This window comes from Schistosoma haematobium, chromosome 4, assembly GCF_000699445.3.
Source record: "Schistosoma haematobium chromosome 4, whole genome shotgun sequence".
Taxonomy (NCBI): Eukaryota; Metazoa; Platyhelminthes; class Trematoda; order Strigeidida; family Schistosomatidae; genus Schistosoma; species Schistosoma haematobium.
The window spans coordinates 43,764,487-43,779,606 of record NC_067199.1 but is presented as its reverse complement, the minus strand read 5'-3'; the positions used below and the strand labels follow the sequence as shown (position 1 = coordinate 43,779,606).

The following is a 15,120-nucleotide window of genomic DNA, read 5'->3' as shown; positions in this document are numbered from 1 at the left end:
AGTATCGACACAATTCTTTTACATACTAATCAACTCTAAATTACACTAATTAAGGTTAATAATAATAATAATCAATATTGTGAAACACTCATTCATCCATACACACACATAAAAGAAAAGAGATTACAATCAATAATTCAATAAACACAGAAAGTACGCATTTGATTATTAGAGAGAACAAATAAGCAACGTGACAATGATGTAATGTTGTTGTAAACAAGATGAACAAGCAAACAAACAAACAGGCACGCACGCACGCACGCACGCACGTGAACATATACACATAATATAATGCATAAAGATATTAGAAGAAAAGAAAATGTAACGATATGTTGATAGAGGAGATACACATTGTTACTATTACTATTATTGCACAGAATAAATTCGAGAATATTATATTTGTGATTTTGGAAACAATGGAAGTACCATGTCTAATTCCTATTTTACACGGAACTGATCGGACATTTAATTTTTTTAAAAAATTATTATTAATTGAATTCATGAGTCGATCTAAGCTCTACCACTATTGAGAACTTAGAAGCACTGGACGGCCGTTTCGTCCTAGTATTGGGAGTCCTCAGTAAAGCGCATCATCCAAGATTCCGTACGCAGGACTCGAATGCGGGACACTCGGCCTCGTGTGTGGACGCTTAACCTCTAGATCACTGAGCCAGCATCCAACAGTGTTAAGGTCTAAGTTCAATCGATACGTTCTCTTGCGCAACTGTGACAAATGCAGTCTAATCCGTGTCGTATGGGGAGAGTTATCTACCTCAGGTAATGGATGAATGGTTGCACAAGATCATGGATGGATTGAAGTTAGACATTAAGCAAAATGGATGCTGAATCAGTTGTCTGGAGGTTAAACGTTCGCGCACGAGAACGAAGGTCCCGTGTTCGAGTCCAAAGTACGGAATCGTGGATGCACTCTGCTGAGGAGCCCCACACTAGGACGAACCGGTCGTTATTATTCTCTCGAAATTTTAAGATAAACTGTACAACTCCAACACAATTGAAAGATTGGAGTTTTCTGGGTAAAATAGCACTTGTTAGGTGGTTGAAGTTAGATATGTAGGAGAGTTTGAATTTAGGTTTATTCCTTGTAAACTTTCATCTCCAAGAGATAACTGCACTCTTGAAGCAGGTGATACTTCCTGTAGATTGAGAACCTAAGTCAAACTACCGGCTGATCATCTTCAATCTGCAAACAACAAAGCATAATGTACACGATGTTGAATAACCTAAACTAATCCTCAGATTCTAACAAACACCATGGTCTAGATTATACTTCGGAAAAGTAGAATCAAATACATAGAAAATAAAAGGTGTGGAATAAGTATAAAGCTCAGGATATATGGTGAATATACATCTGAACTATTACACAACCGCTCACTTCTAGTAATTTTCATTAAATTCTCCAACTATAAAATGTAAATTTTGGACGTAAATAAAAACGGCTGGATCTTTAAACTAATTCAATCTAACAACAGTCAATGATTTCATACAGGGAAGCTATATCATGGATTACCCAATAATAGTTGTGTTACCAGACAATCCGATAAATAACTATAAGCATAACGTTGGAGTAAGCAGCAATTAGGTAAATGTGGCACATGTCTCAGTTAACAAACATTAATAGCTTTTTCAACAGATTTACCACCATTATCTAATATCTAACATGCAACAAGTTGAATGATCTTAATTGATTCACAATAACACAACAATCACAATATAGCTAAATTATTATACAGCAGACAGACTAATTATAATCGAGAAAGTAACTTTTTAGTTTTTTTTTAGTATCAGAAGGGGTTTTGTGGATATTAAAGTAATTTAAATAGTTGAGATCATGGGTCAATGGAAGCTAGACCACCATGGAAAACGTGGAAGCACTGCACGGTTGTTTCGTCCTATTGTGGGACTCCGCAGCAGTGCGCATTCACGATCCCGCCTCGCGAGATTCGAACCCAGGACCTATAGGTCTCGCGCGCGAAAACTCAACCTCTAAACCACTAAAATTGTTTGAAATTCTGTAATACATGCACTCTATCTTACATTATATTAAAATTGCCACATAAATCCACTTGGTTAGTGTTTAGAACACAGCTAAACGCGATAAATGCTCATCGATTTCTACCTACTTTGTTTACATTTAACTCTAAATGAAATTGCTTTAATGTAGGTTTTTTAATAAATAATAAATGAACCATTAAGATAAGAATAATAAAATAGATAAACATTTCGAAGTATGAATTTCCCATATCATTGTCTTATAGCTCTATCTTGTTAACTCTTCAGAAATTTTATGAATGAAGATTTTATAGTCAATAATGAATTTTTCACTAAACTATTTGTTATATTATTTATTTACTTAAACACATAAACATTAGTACAATGACGCAGCGAATATATATGCGCTACACTTCGTCATTTGATTTGCGTAGGGACTGGAATACTGACCAAGTGGCCGAACCCAAGCAGGTGGTTTTCTTAGGTCACTCCCTCAGCCTTTAATATAAAGGCAGTAGACCAACGTGAGATGCAGTTCCATGGTAACCAGTGGCCAACAATAGATTCATACTCAATTTGTTCCTTCAGGATCTTGAAGCCCATGTGCATCATTGGTTTGGAATCACAGTTTTCCAACTCCTCTAGATGGGTCCTTTGTACACATCAAACCAAGGTTAAAGAGTTGGACATTCGCTTTTCCTCCTCTCAATTTCATAAACAACCCCCTTGCGTCGAGAAGGCAGTGAGTAAGACTTCCCTGACAGTAGCTGTATATGCGTAACCACATGAAGGTATATCGAGAGATAAAGGGAGCGGACTCTCCTCACTCTCGGCCGTACCAGGGAAATCTTGAGAGTGTATATATTTACACTCAGATATGTGAGATTACGTAGTGATATTTTTAAAAAAATTAAGAGTGAAAAAAAGACGTTAGGCATTGGAAATTTAATAAATATTCTACAATCACTGAGTCGTAATAAGCTTTATTACTATTATTGCGAAATGCTTTTCATTTATGGAGACACTCTCTGTTTCCTGAATGAAAAGTGACTTCCAAGGTCATCCTTATTTTGATTGTTTGTCCTTAAAATGTGGTTACTTCTGATAATACGACCACTGGTAATAGTATCAGCTCGCGCTACAAATAGTATAGGATAAACTTAAAACTTGAGATTTAAAGAAGGACAAAGGATGAATGTATCAGTAGCATAGAGACCTACTCTAAGCTATATCAAACAACATTTTCGAGCCTTAGTCAGGAATAATCGCGTAGACCCCAACCTTCATCCAGCAAACACGGCTCAGTCGACACAGTCAATGACTTCAGGAACTGATTTCAAACCATGGCTTGTATCTTCACAAACAGAAACTTCTCATAAAATATGCTTAGGTATTGATATGTTGTAAAGTGATTTCAAGTTGCCATCATAATTAAACGAACAGAGATCAATAAACAGATTACTATCGACAATTAGTTAAATAAACCTTAGAACTTCATCAATCAATCATAGAACAGATTCAAACAAGAAACGACAACACTTTAAAATAGATAAATAATAGTTAAGACTGGGAGTCATAGAGACTATTCAGAATTTAGTCTTGAATATCAAGGAGAGGGTTAATTCAAACTATTTAACACAATACATATCTATAATTAAATTTATTTATGAAAAGATAAGAAGTAATTGCTGTTTAAAATTATAGTAGAGAGTAAGAAACAAAATGTGTATTTTTATCTCAAATATATATTTTGATCATTTTGTATAAAGGTTAGATTTATATTTAATGAAATGAGGGAGTGAATGATGTTTATGATTACATTGAAAAAGAACAAAGATTCAATGTATGAGTGAATATAGTAGGAAGTATTAACGAGTTCTATTAAGATAACATTTATTAATCATAGGTTGAGTAAGTGAGTGAGTAAGTAAGTAAGTAAGTAAGTGAGTGAGTGAGTGAGTGAGTGAGTGAGTGAGTGAGTGAGTGAGTGAGTGAGTGAGTGAGTGAGTGAGTGAGTGAGTGAGTGAGTGAGTGAGTGAGTGAGTGAGTGAGTGAAATGAAGGGTGAATATCTCCAACTATCCAGATACAGACATAAATGTAACGATGTTAACGTCTATATTGAAAACATAATCATGTAATTACAATTCTCAGTGTCAAACTAACCAGCGTACCATTCAACAAATAGTTATAAATAATTATTATAGATATATGAAGTATAATTGCTAACAAAATTAACTATTCAATTGACCCAGTAAACAAAACAAAAAACACATTTTCACATTAAATTCAACCTACATATCTAATTATTATGTCTATAAATACCCAATAATCAAATATCAATCAATCAACATAGTGAACTTGGTCTAAACACATTCATCAACACGATTTACAGCATTGTCAATCAATTTATGATTAATAATAAAAGAAATAATAAACTTAGATGTAGATGAGAAAGTGAAGTTTTGGTGGAGTTTTGTTCTTTGTGCTAAAATAGAATAGTCCTGGAACTTTCATCGTTTCTCAGAACGACATCATTAGCACAAACTTCAAATAAAAGTGAAGTGTTCGAATTTCTTCACATATAACTCACAGCTTGTCTTTTAGACCTCGATCTTGATTGGTTGACTTTTAACTTATCATTGTTTACTTCTTTATTTTCATTGATTTGATTCATGGTCCTATATTTGTCTAAGATTTTTCTAATTAGTTGATAGATTGAATCTAGCTGAAAGAACAAAACTCCACCAAAATCATTCAACTGAACTACAAATTCCCTTCACCATCTTGAGAAAGTGAAGTGATAAGTTGGAAAGGTGGTCAGGATATAATTAAAGCTGAATAATCAGCTTTGTGTTTCACGTAAATCATGAACAAATGACATGTTGTACAAATTGAGGGTATGTGAGTTACAAATGTTACAACAATATATCTTGATCTATTGTAAGTAGAGAATGTTTATTGGCATAAGGAATAGTCAGGTAGTGATAACAATAACGTAACTCTAGTTAGTCTAACACTTCAGTTAGTTATGACAATGAATTTCAAAATCATACATGCTACTGACTGCTATCAGTAGTTCATATTGAGGTACTATTCAATTAGCTATCTCTACAATATTAATTTAAGATTCTATCTATTACACTTTTGTATGCATAAATGTGTATATGTGTACATGTGATTCAGATGGGGAAGCCGATCGAGCTAAACCTGAATCTATCATCACCACCAGATGTTATGCTTCAAGAACCAACTGTTAATCAATCAGTCATATTACATATAAAAATCAATTCTGTATCATTCATTTTAAACAATCAGACAAAAGGCTAAGAAATCACACCAATCTACTGTTTACAGAAATCTGTAATTATCTAATTGAATTGAATGAATTATCTATCATTACATACAAATAGACCGAATCATGTGCTTTACAAGAATTCAGTTGAACTGAACTATAACAGCTCATTCCAAAATTAAATATTAATTTAAATAAAGAATCAACTATAGTTGATGTATTCAAAGACAAACCAAGTGTACAACTAATTTGAAACTGATGTAAACTCCTCCTACTCAAATACACATGAACATTATGTAAATACATGTACAATGTCTTTATATCATCATGATTTTGATAATGAGTAAGGTGATTATTTGAAAGATACAATGCGGGTGTGCATTTACTCATGTAAAAATTAAATGCAAAGTTGCTGTGCATTAATTCTGTAAGTAAGAATATGCACATAATGTCACACACATAGAGATTACATATACATATACATATGTAGTCAGTCAGATTGCACATAAGCATATAATACAGGAAGAAAGAATTAATTCGTAGAAAGAAACCTACATAGTAATTTTAATCTCACGTTTAAGGGAAGACAACGAGTGTATACACCTACGACATTGTGGTCGATTCTGAGCCATGTCACCAAGAGTCTCCAATCATTGACTACGATAGTCACATGGATCCCGATCACGTAGTCTGCATCTAACAACATGGCTCAGACCACAAGCTAGTGAATTCAAGGACTGAAACCACGTTTTGGTTTGTCCGACCCTAACTTTCTTCCAACCATCTCTCCAACACTAGTCGGTATTGCACGTCGTGGTAATCGGTGTTCAGGCATACGTAACACGTGGCCCAACCATCTCAGTCGATGAAGATTTACAACCACATCAACTGATTTACCATCATTCCCTAACACCCTGCATCTGACCTAACTTTTACTTACCCGGTAATTCAAGCAGATATTGGCAATACTTCTAAGACACCTATAATTGTGTATTTACTTGTCAACTATGAAACATGTTATTCGGAAATAAAAATAAATCTATGATTCCACTCATAAAAATCAAAGTTTCTTCAGAAAAAATATCTTAACAATCAATTTAATTTTAGAAACAATTTTTCCCATTTATAAATTTGAGTTAGATAACAACAACGATTGAGGTAAAATACGGGTATTGAAACATCAATATCATGTATGCTGTCGAAAACTTTCGGTTCGTTTATCAGCAGTTTATATGTACGCATATAATGTAAACGTACGGTTAATGCATTTGATTATCAACCAATAAGTTTCAGGCTATAAATCTACTCTACTGACATAGGTTTGAGAAAACGGTTAGTAGTGCTACCACTGTAGCGAACGAGCAGTTAACTGGGGAAGACCAATTTATTATTTGGTGTACAATCACGTAGTAGTTTAGTAAAATGTGAAAATCATACATCAAACTCATCATTCGCACATCTTTGAATTATCCCTTACAAGCTTTATTGTTTCTTTAGTCCTGTTCTTGCCTCGATTGTTTTCATTTCCCTTCTCTCTTCTCTTCATTTCAATCTTACCAACCTTCTGCTTGCAGACATTTCACCTCCGACTGATGTTACTACTTATATCTGAAACCATAGGCAGCATACATCATACTACTACTACTACTACTACTACTAATAGTCACTATGTTTTATGGTTCCAGGTTGGATAAACGAATATGTACTACATAAATGAGTTATTATTAAAACTCCAAGTACTTTACACAAACACAGGAATTTTAATAAATTGATACATAACCAATAACATAAAAACAAATGACATCAATAAAAAGCAACCTACCATATTTAACGATCTTCTTGGAATACATGGTGATGTAACTTCTGTGGTGTGAGGTGTAAGTGTGCGAGAATTTGAACGATTATTATCAAGATGTCGATTATCAATGGTGTCGACTTTTGGTGATACTTGTTTCGGTGAATTTTTTGCTTTATTATTACTGTTATCAAGAGAAGAGAGAAGCCCAGCACTAGTTAAAGAAAATCGATTGTTTGCAACATCACCACTATCATTATTGATTATTGTTAAACGTGAAGGTTGTTTTGGTCGACGTATTGTCACAAATCCACTGTCTGCTAGATTACTACTGCACAATGATGAGGCAAATGTTGCTGTATTAATTCTACCATCATAGTCAACGACACCATGATTGTTGTCACTGGAATTACGGGACACACTGTCAACAGCCGACATTTGACGTGATTTAAGGCATACATTAGGCGAATCCGGATAATCCATAAGGCTTAAACGACTTAAATTGGTTCTATTGGTATTACGGATCAATAGAGTACGATCTTTTTGTTCTACATTTATAAGACAGAAAGAAGAAAGGAGAAAAAATAAGTAACGAATCAACATGAAAGTAAGTGTATACTTGTAAATGAAAGCAATATTATACAGTTCGAAATCTATAGAACTAAGTTAAATCAATGGTGCAAAGAGGTCAGTGGAGATAGTTGAATTTTAGGGCTCACATCACGAGATAACCCCAGTTAGACAACCATTAAAGACTAAGAATACAAGGCATCTGTTTTTTCGTGGTATGGGAGTGCCCAAATAAAACGATACTTGGCATTGTGATTTGTCTGAAGTAAGAGTAATACACGCTATTAGGTCATAACTCGTCAGTTCAAAAGTAAAGCGTTCACCATGAGACCTTAATGTCCCTGTCCCGATCTCTAACTAGGTTGCGGCTACACAGTGTATGCCGAGGAGTCCAATACCACGATAGAACATCTTCCCAGTGGTTATTGGTTTTTATTGGTCTATTAACTAATGTAAGTTCATGATATATGCTCACAAATTAAAATTTTTAAATGAGTGTCATTGTGACGGTTCTATAAATTAAACAAATTCCCTGGTACGGTCTAGAGTGGAGAAAATCTGGTCACCCTCTCGAAATACTCTCACATGGCTACGCGTATACAGCTAGAATCAGGGAAGTCCTACTCACTGCCTTTCTCATCACGAAGGTGTTGTTTACCACATTGAGGACGAAAAACGAATGTTCGGTGTTTAAATCGGGTAGATAGGTATGGAGCATCCACCTAGAGTAGTTGGAAAACTCCAAGCCAGTACAGCACATGAGCTGAAGGATCCTAAAGGAACAAAAGACGTACCAACCTACTGTTGGTCACCGGCTACCATGGAACTGAATTCTCTAACGTTGTTCCACTGCCTTTTGAATTAGACCTATAGGTCAATGGTTCGGGGTGTGATCCTCTAAGTAAACCACCTGCTTCATTTTGGGTGTCCGGGCAGTATTCGAATGATTTGTGTGGTGCATATATATTTGGTGCCTCCTTGTACTAATATGTGTGTTAAAATAAATCTATGATATTGGTCATCTCGTTAAAACTCCATGATGATGGTTAGACGTAGAATATTTTAAAAAAAACAAACAGGAAAACTTACATGAATCATGAATAGACTAAAATTTTTTTTTTTTAATTACTTCTAAGCTTGAACCCCGAAATGAACATTTTAAACACAACTAACCTAAACTAATCATTAAAGGAGCAAGTTTAAAATGTCTTTTTTTAAAGGGGACAAAATGTCTTTATCCATTGCTAGATGAACACTGTGTTTCATCTGTGTGAAACAACACAAACATACAACATAGACAACATATTCAATTAAGTGTAAATCATCAATCATACAGTGAAATGACTTGTTTTAATAAATCAAGAATATCAATGATGATGAGAGCAATGATTGATATATTTTTTGTCTTCAAAAACAAAAAACCAACTAAACAGCTGTGTTGATGATGATCTATGTATCACATAAATGAGCGATCAGAAAGGGATACAAACACACACACACACACATTCACACATGAACGTACCATTCAACCAACCAACTAACTAACTAACATAGTGACATATCTAACAACAATATTGTGTCGATTGAAATGAATTAATTTGTTTTGTTTGTTTTTTTTTATTATTTTTTGATGAATAGATTTTCATACTTGGTAAAGAGACAAATAGAAATGTAATACAATTGTAGCTGTCAGTCAATAAAGAGAGAGAAAGAGAAAGAGAGAGAGAGAGGGAAAGAGGGAGAGGGAGATAATTTAGTAATATATGAATTTAATTCAAATTTGCATCAAATTACATAAAGGAGACATTAATAATAATTTTCTTAAGAGAACATTAGTAATGAAGATTAGTTAGTATTGAAGTTTTGCATTTATAGATTTAAGAAATGCACGCAAATACTGACACATACACATACACGGAGAGAGAGAGAGAGAGAGAGAGAGAGAGAGAGAGAGAGAGATGGGTGGGGGGAAGAAACCTAGGGGAACGAGTTTAGATTTAACAAAGAAATTCATGAACACTTAGTTAAACAATGAATAAAGTCTATCTAACTATTCACTTGGTATTGTTTGGTTTGTATCTTCCCATTGAAGTTTAAGACTGCAATTGATCAGTCTGTTATTGGCCAATGTGCATACTGTGCGTATGCCTCGATATTGCCTTAATTCACAAGCTATTTGTAAGCAATGATGGATAGTGGCTAGCAGTGGAATCCAGGACGAGACGCGTTTCGTCCTGGATTCCACTGCTAGCCACTATCCATCATTGTTTACAAAATCTATCTAACTATGCTTTCGATTTGACATATAAAACCATGAATCGTAAGAAAATTAAAATAATTGAAGAGACAAAATTAACAGTACAGTTAAACTAATTGCCTTTAAAATTTGCTAGTATAAGATTTGTAAATCGATTGATTAGATTACAAATCCTTATTAAGTGAAATGGTTGGAATATGAGTTACATAAGGACAACCATCGCCTATACCAAATATTTTGTAGTGGTTAGCATATATTGGAATAAGGTTACTATTAAGGATAGAACCATTAATAACTAACCTGATTTGTCTAGGAAGATGTAAACTATTTGGTTAGGGTTTTCGAGGTGATCATGATTGAAGATTGTACTTAACGTAGTTTCTAATTAGCTACAGTGTAGTAAATGTATTATCTAATAAATATTGGAATTTAATACAATTTCATCGAACATATATTGTGTGTACCCACTTTGATGGATGAGGGTGTTGACTAGCGTAAGAGTAGGTCTGAAAAAAAAAACTAGGAGCCCCCAAACCAAGATGTAGTATCAATCCAAACAAATTAATGGGCCATTTTGATAGATGAAAATTGTTCAGGTTAGGCCGTCATTATGACTAGTGACCCCGAGTGAAATTGTGGTGGTGCTACTTATATTGATATAAGTAGTATATGACGCGAGTCAGGAATGTAATGTCTGGCAGCAGAAGATCGGGGAAGATCAAGAAAGCAAGAGCGGGGATAGAATGCAATTTTTATGAAAATGCAAGAAGAATGAAGTCTGAGGCATTTTGAAACAATTGGTGGACATTTTGCAAATTAACGATTTGATATATGGTTCTCAGATTTTATTGAGATGCTCTGTAAGTGTGTGTTAATTACATTCGGTTGTCCCCACCCGTGTCCTGTTTACTACAAAATGACTCAAAAGCAGTCGCCAGAGTGCGAGTGTATTCACTCTTTTTTTAATCTTTTATTGCACGAAAGCAACTTTCTATCTCAAATCATATTTCTTACACCCATTCTTTTCACTATCACTATTCTGATATTGACCTTGTTAATTTTATTCCATAATCAGTTAACTAACACAGGTAGTTACATTACATAGGATTTAGAATTGAAATTGGATGTAAATATAAATGTTTTTATTTCATGGAAATCATGAACTGATCTAAGTGAGTCAACCGTTGAAAACATAAAAGCACTGGACAAATATTCTTCTCAAACAGATCTTCATCAGGCTTTATACTCTAATATGCAGTAATATTTATGTGCAGACATGCATGAAGGAGGATTATGCAGCTAGTGGAAACTGTAAACCATGATGACAAGCGTATTAGTTATGATAGGAATAGTAACAACCTCAATAAGTGTTTAACAACATAAGAAATAAGTCATATTAAAATCATTAAAAATTACTGTAATTACGGAATAAAGAATGTGAAAATGATCAGTACAGATAGATGTTACGTAATCTGAATAGTATTTTATTCTAATTATCAGTATGGGAATTTGTATAGATTGTAGTATTTTCACAATTGAATTCATAACTTGTTCTATGCTAGGCCACCACTGAAAACCTTGTTTATTTTCCTAAGTTTTGACCTACAACTCAAGTTTAAACATAATTTATCCAGGTTATTATTATTCTCATTACAACCAGCACGTTTGTCATCTCACTACTAACTTGTCATATTTAGTTGCGTCATCTTCTTTTATTGTCCTGATATTAGTTTAATATTTTTCATTTGTTTTTAATACAAGTATTACCGCATAGTAGAGTACAAACAATATGATCAATCTTGATTATAGAACAATAAAAAATGATCAGGGAATTGTCAAATGTAAAAATTCAACCTTTTGTGAATTAGAGAAAGCGGAAATAAATGCAAATATCTTTGTTATATGAAATCTTGAAGTGATGCCCAATGATCAGATCACTTGAAATTAAACCAACAAGTTTTAATCCCGAATGTCACCTTACCAGCTTCAGTTTATCCTCCCGGGACAATATCGCTAGCTCTAATACACATACATCTATAGCGTGAATGAAAGCTGGGTGTACATAAGTTTGGGCTCAATAAATGACTCAAATTATTAATTGGATAAAACCTTCTTTTCAAGCATATCAAACACAGTGAAAATCGATTATTCTGTGCTCAGTTCGTCTGTTTGATTAACACTGGCTCTTTGAGAGTAATTCACTATCAAAAAGCATATGTAGTATGCAACGTAAATGTTCGAGTTCATAGTAATAATTCATTTTACAGTGAACTGTTTTCATTTTGGACAGCGCAGGAAAATAAGACAGTAAATACTACTTCCTTTCTTAAAAAAAACAACAGTGAAATACCTTTCTTGTCGTTTTTGTAAGGTGAACGTTCTGGAGTGATTTCACAAGATGAATAATTTTTACATTCACCTTCTCGTCGTCTTCTTGGTCGATGTGGATTCGAGGCAATATTCACTTCAATAGAATTTGAATAACCAGAGTCGGATTTTTGACGAGTTATCAATGATTGTTTGAGTAATGTAGAAGATGATTCATTATTAAAAGATTTTCTTGATGATAAAGATGATCTTAGAATGTCTACATCAATAGTATAATGTTGTGCATCTTTAAATGCATTATATACATATTGTAATGCTCTAGAAAATAATAAAATGAAGAAATAATTAATGACTAGTTAATTAAATAGAAACTAATTACAAGATTTACATCAGCTGTTGGAATTGATTCATATTGAGAAATTAAATTACAATGCTAAACTGAATATTATTCATAAAATATAAACATATGTAGAATACTATTCTTCAAGTTATCTATGTCAAGGAATAGTCCTATTGGTAATTGTAACATTCAGTTATGTAAAGTTTCAATAGTATAATAAGTGTTCGTCCAAGATTTTAGAGACATCTTGTTGAGGAATGTCAATTATTGGAAATCAAACATACTGTAAAACATCATGAAGTTTAATCATTTACACTAATATAAGAAATTTCATTACAGTTAAATAAAACATTGGTTACAACTCAATGAATAAACTGTTTCGGTTTAAATAAGGCGGTTAGCAATATCAGACAGAAAGTGTATAAATTAAGGTAAAAAAAACATGAACTTTTAAATTCCTGTCAGTAACTTAGTCCGAAGTTAGCAATTTTAATCGTAAGTAAATAGATGATAGAATAATATTAGTCATAATAATAATAATTTTGCTTCAGTTTGTTTAAAATAGCACTTAGTACTTTACACACTAATCCAAGATTAAGATCAATGTGTATATGTGTATATTTTCATACTACTTGGATTAAAACTTGAATACTCCTGACCAAAACACTTTATTGGTGACATTAAGTTGACTATACACGACTATTAATCTGTTAATTACAATTTTCTAAGCTGAATCTCATGTGCTGATTGTTTTTATAAACTTGTAAAATTTTGTACATGAAGTGCAAGTTATGTAATCGGATCGAAGAAGAGAAACAAAGTTTATAACCTACTAATATAATTCAATTTGTATTGGTTGTGTCAATTTTCCCACTAATGTTTAGGATTGCAATTGATCTGTCTCTTATTGGCATATGTGTATCCTGTACGGACTGCCATAAATAACAAGCATAATAAGCAAAGATAGATGACGGCTATCAGTGGAATCCAGGACGCGTGTTCCATCCTATTTTGAACTCGTTGGTTGGATGTACCTGCATCCCAGAGTTGATGTTCACCCCAGGACACGAACCCAGTAGCGTTCGCTACAAACGCCATCTCTTTATTCAACTGACGAGTGTTAAATAGGACTTCAGAATCTCCACCTACTTATTAGGGCTATATGAGGGTTACAAACCAATGTGAGTGATTAGAATTGTGATTTACAGTTGACGGTTAGGATAAGGAATTACATTTAAGGTTTTTATCACGAACTGATTATCAGCTAAAAATACCAAAGCACTATTTAGCCAAATAGATGAATGGATCTCATACCGAGATCCAAGACCTGTTATCCTAAATCTGATTAGTTCGTTCATAAATTATAGTCTCACATAATAATTAATATACACAAAATGTTTAGCATGATAAATGAATATCTATTCCAAGACATAAACAAAAAACATATTAACTTACTCTGCTTCGGACATTGTCGATAATTTATGATTATTCACACTGACAATAATATCATTCAATTGAAATGGAATACTATTTTTATTATTATTATAACTACTAATATGTACACGAGGTAGACAATATTCCGATTGTATAGCTTTGTGAACTAAACGAAATCCTTTAAATCTAACATATAAATAAAAAATAAAATAGTTGTCTATTTGTTTGTTTGTTTCTTTTGTGATTTCAAGATAAATGATGTTAGAGATAGAATTATTTCAATGAAATGAAAGAAAGAAAGAAAAAGTACTTGACATGTTTCACGTGAATGAACAACAAACAAAACTGTTGAAATATTCTATTTCATGTATAGGAATTGTAAACATTTATTTACAATGTTTTGAGTTCTGATTGGCTTATTAAATGACCAATCATGTGTCAGATAATAATATTTAAGAATTAATTGGGTAGATTCTGATAAAATATCCAAATCAACTCAGTTGATGAAGAATCACCATTTCATCGATCGATTTACACACTTTAGATAGCATTCTATGCTTAACCTCAGAAATTGTTCACTCGGTGATTCTAAGCGATCACACGAAGACGTCTCCTACTTTAAAGGTAATAATGTTGTAAGGACAATCAGAGCCTGCCGTGAAGCCAAACTATTAATCCTGTATAAAACAACATGTTCAACAACTGACATGTTGACGAGTATCTTTTTTAAATTACCGTCAACTGTATCTATAAATTTACATGTGCATATCAAAGCAGCCTCCGATTAAAAGGGAGAAATAATTAAATAACCCGATTTCTAGACATTTTTTCGGTATCAGGGAACTTTTCAATTTGATGAATACGAGGCTGAGCTCTAATCTTTTGAAGTTTGTTGAAATCATAGCTATCAGGTATCAGAAACCTGATTCATGTGTTCGAAACGAGAAAGATGTAAATCCTTCTCTGCCTTGATAACACAAACACTTCATAAAATTATATCTAACTCTTTCTTTACATTGATTACAACAATTACAACAATTAATACATAGTTTTACATTATGAATGGCAATGGATGTTAGTCATGTAATACGG

At 33.2% G+C, this 15,120-nt stretch overlaps 1 protein-coding gene across 3 annotated transcripts in view; it reads right to left on the bottom strand.

Moving 5' to 3' along the window:
• Positions 1-15,120, bottom strand: part of PARD3B_1 (Partitioning defective 3 B) — a 76,891-nt gene that overhangs the window by 40,599 nt on the left and 21,172 nt on the right. For 2 of the 3 annotated variants that reach the window (XM_051216512.1, XM_051216513.1), the window contains exons 5-7: positions 14,050-14,214; positions 12,277-12,572; positions 7,127-7,647 (exon numbers count right to left, since the gene is read on the bottom strand). In XM_051216512.1, coding sequence (XP_051067106.1) covers positions 7,127-7,647; positions 12,277-12,572; positions 14,050-14,214 — 982 coding nt within the window. Of the gene's footprint in view, positions 1-7,126; positions 9,359-12,276; positions 12,573-14,049; positions 14,215-15,120 lie in introns of those variants that run through there. The other variant, XM_051216514.1, reaches the window with a different exon arrangement.